Source organism: Malus domestica, chromosome 15 (assembly GCF_042453785.1).
Source record: "Malus domestica chromosome 15, GDT2T_hap1".
NCBI classification, from domain to species: Eukaryota; Viridiplantae; Streptophyta; class Magnoliopsida; order Rosales; family Rosaceae; genus Malus; species Malus domestica.
In genome coordinates this window covers 38,665,104-38,667,500 of record NC_091675.1, presented here as the reverse complement: position 1 = coordinate 38,667,500, position 2,397 = coordinate 38,665,104, and the positions used below count along the sequence as shown (strand labels likewise).

At 34.1% G+C, this 2,397-nt stretch overlaps 1 protein-coding gene across 1 annotated transcript in view; it reads right to left on the bottom strand.

The window, feature by feature from the left end:
* LOC114821556 (major latex allergen Hev b 5-like) overlaps positions 1 to 1,490 on the bottom strand; it is a 14,392-nt gene extending 12,902 nt beyond the window's left edge. The window contains exon 1 of the mRNA XM_029094200.2: positions 819 to 1,490. Coding sequence (XP_028950033.2) covers positions 819 to 1,187 — 369 coding nt within the window. The 5' untranslated portion in view covers positions 1,188 to 1,490. The remainder of the gene's footprint in view (positions 1 to 818) is intronic.
* Between the last annotated feature and the right edge of the window lie 907 nt (positions 1,491 to 2,397).

Sequence of the window (2,397 nt, the reverse complement as noted above, 5' to 3'; positions counted from 1 at the left end):
TTTGAAAGGTTATTTCATAATGAAGTTAAAAATCGTGACAAGATCAACTAATCTTAGGATAAGGGTGTCATTCGTAAGTTAGAGATATAAGAAGACTTAAATAACGATAAAGGAAAAATAATACATGTGTTAAATTTGATATTAAAAACGGGATTTTGCAAGGATTTCCTACTAACAGCTAATGACTATAGTAACAAAAAGTTGTCACAAACATGATGACGGGAGACACACGGCTACTATTACTAGATATAGTTCAAAATACACACACACGAAGTCTTTAAGAGAAGAGATTTTATTTTATTTTATTTTATTTTATTTTTTAAATGGGGATTAGTTGTGAAGTCCACACAACATCGAATTTTAATGATCCAAACATCTATTTCTCAAGTTGCGCCTTATAGATTAGCCAAATCGGAAATATTTAAGTCATCTAATTAGGTTCAAAAAAATTAACAAATACTTTGTTATATAAGAAACAATGAAATTTGATCTTGATAATTAAATAGGTAAATGATTTTGGTTTGGATTGAATTGAATTTTTGCAAGGGTGATCTATGAATCAAGACTTACAAACTAGATAATTTAAATCGTTGAAATTCAATGTGAAGTGGGCTCCACACCTAGTCCCCACACCTAGTCCCCATTTTTTGAAAAAAAATAAGAATCCCTTTGCATAAAGGGCCTATATATATATATATATATTCCTTATATTCCTTTCACTGTGAGGAGAAGAATTAAAACAATATCATGTGATTTGTTGGCGTAAAAAAAAATAAGAATGTGATATACGTATAATAATTTAATTACTAGGTACTTACCTTGAACAAAAGACTGAGAGAGCGTCGTTTACTTCCTTGTCCATCATCATCAACGATCTCCTTGGCTTTATCATCACCACCACCCTGAGCCTCCTCAGGCTCAGGCTCAGGAGTTATTTCTATCTTCTTCTCAGCTTCATCGCTATCAGCAACTAACACCACCTCCTTCTCCTTTTCTTGATCATCAACCGCTGCTGCGGCTATCGCTTGATCTTCCTTGGCTGCAGGCTCTGGAGCTGGCACTGGCGCCTCACTCGCCGCCACCGCGGCTGGTTGATCTTCCTTGGCCGCAGGCTCTGGAGCTGGTACTGGCGCCTCGCTCGCCGCCTCCCCCTTTGACACCTTTGGCTTCGTTGCACACCCTCCCATCTCTCTTACTTAAGGATCGAGTCAAAAATCAAATAAAGGAAATATCAAAACTAGCTAGCAGCAAAAAATCAGAGGACAAGAAAAAATGGCTAGGGAGACAGATTGTTTATAGGGCAAGCTTAGAGAGCACCTGTTGTTCCAAGGCAAATAAAAAATTATGTCTACATATTTTATTCATTCGTTATCATTGAAAATATAGTTGTAACATAAAAACTATAAATTTTAGGATAATACTTGTGTTCCTCCCATGAGGGAATAAATATCTCTCTTTGTTAATAACGTACTTTCACCATATAAACTTAATAATGGAATTCTTCATATTTTTAATTTTCATTTGAAGATCATCTATAAAAAAGATTGTTCAAATCCAATTCGTCATTCAAATATGTCATATAAATGAACGGTTCATCGTGAATAATATATGTTACTTGATACTTACACTGTCGGTTTGTTTTATATATTTGGATGACTAAACTATCTCCAATTCGAACGAAATTTTTGTGGGACTAATTTTCAAATAAAAATTAAAAAATTGAATGATTTCAATTACAAAGTTTAAACAGCCAATATACATTATGTGAAATAAGTGAGATATCCACATTCCCAATGAGAGAGCGCAAGAATTATACTAAATATTACTAATGTGGAATGGGGGTCACTGCAGGCTGTGTGAAATTAACATAATTATTATGGGGTGAACAGTGGTAATTACTATTGATTTGGAAGCTAATTAAAAGCAAATAGGAAGTTGAAAGGGGCCAGTTTGAAAGGGAAAGCTTAACCTGTGGCCTATGGGATCGATCAAAGGAGTATTTTAGAGAAGGACGCGTATGATACGAATATATGTTGTACGTGTGTTAAATTCTTTTCATATGTCATTATTAACGAAAGACACAATTATAATGGTGTATTGCTGTGGTATATGAGAAATTATTCCCTGTTCTAGGAACTCCACTTCATACATAATAGGTGGAGTACCGAACCAATAGGCATCTGCAGCGTGGCTTTTTGTTTTTTTCCCACTCAAATTTGCTTTTTTATTGTTTTATTTTTTTATGTTGAAAAGTAGTTGATTCTTTATTATTTTTATCAAAACTCATTCTAAAAATTTTGAAACTCTTCTTCTTTGTCTGCAACCTTCTTCACAGTCTGATTTGAATTTAATAACTCTACAACCTTCTTCACAGTTAATTCCCAATCCCGTCAGTTG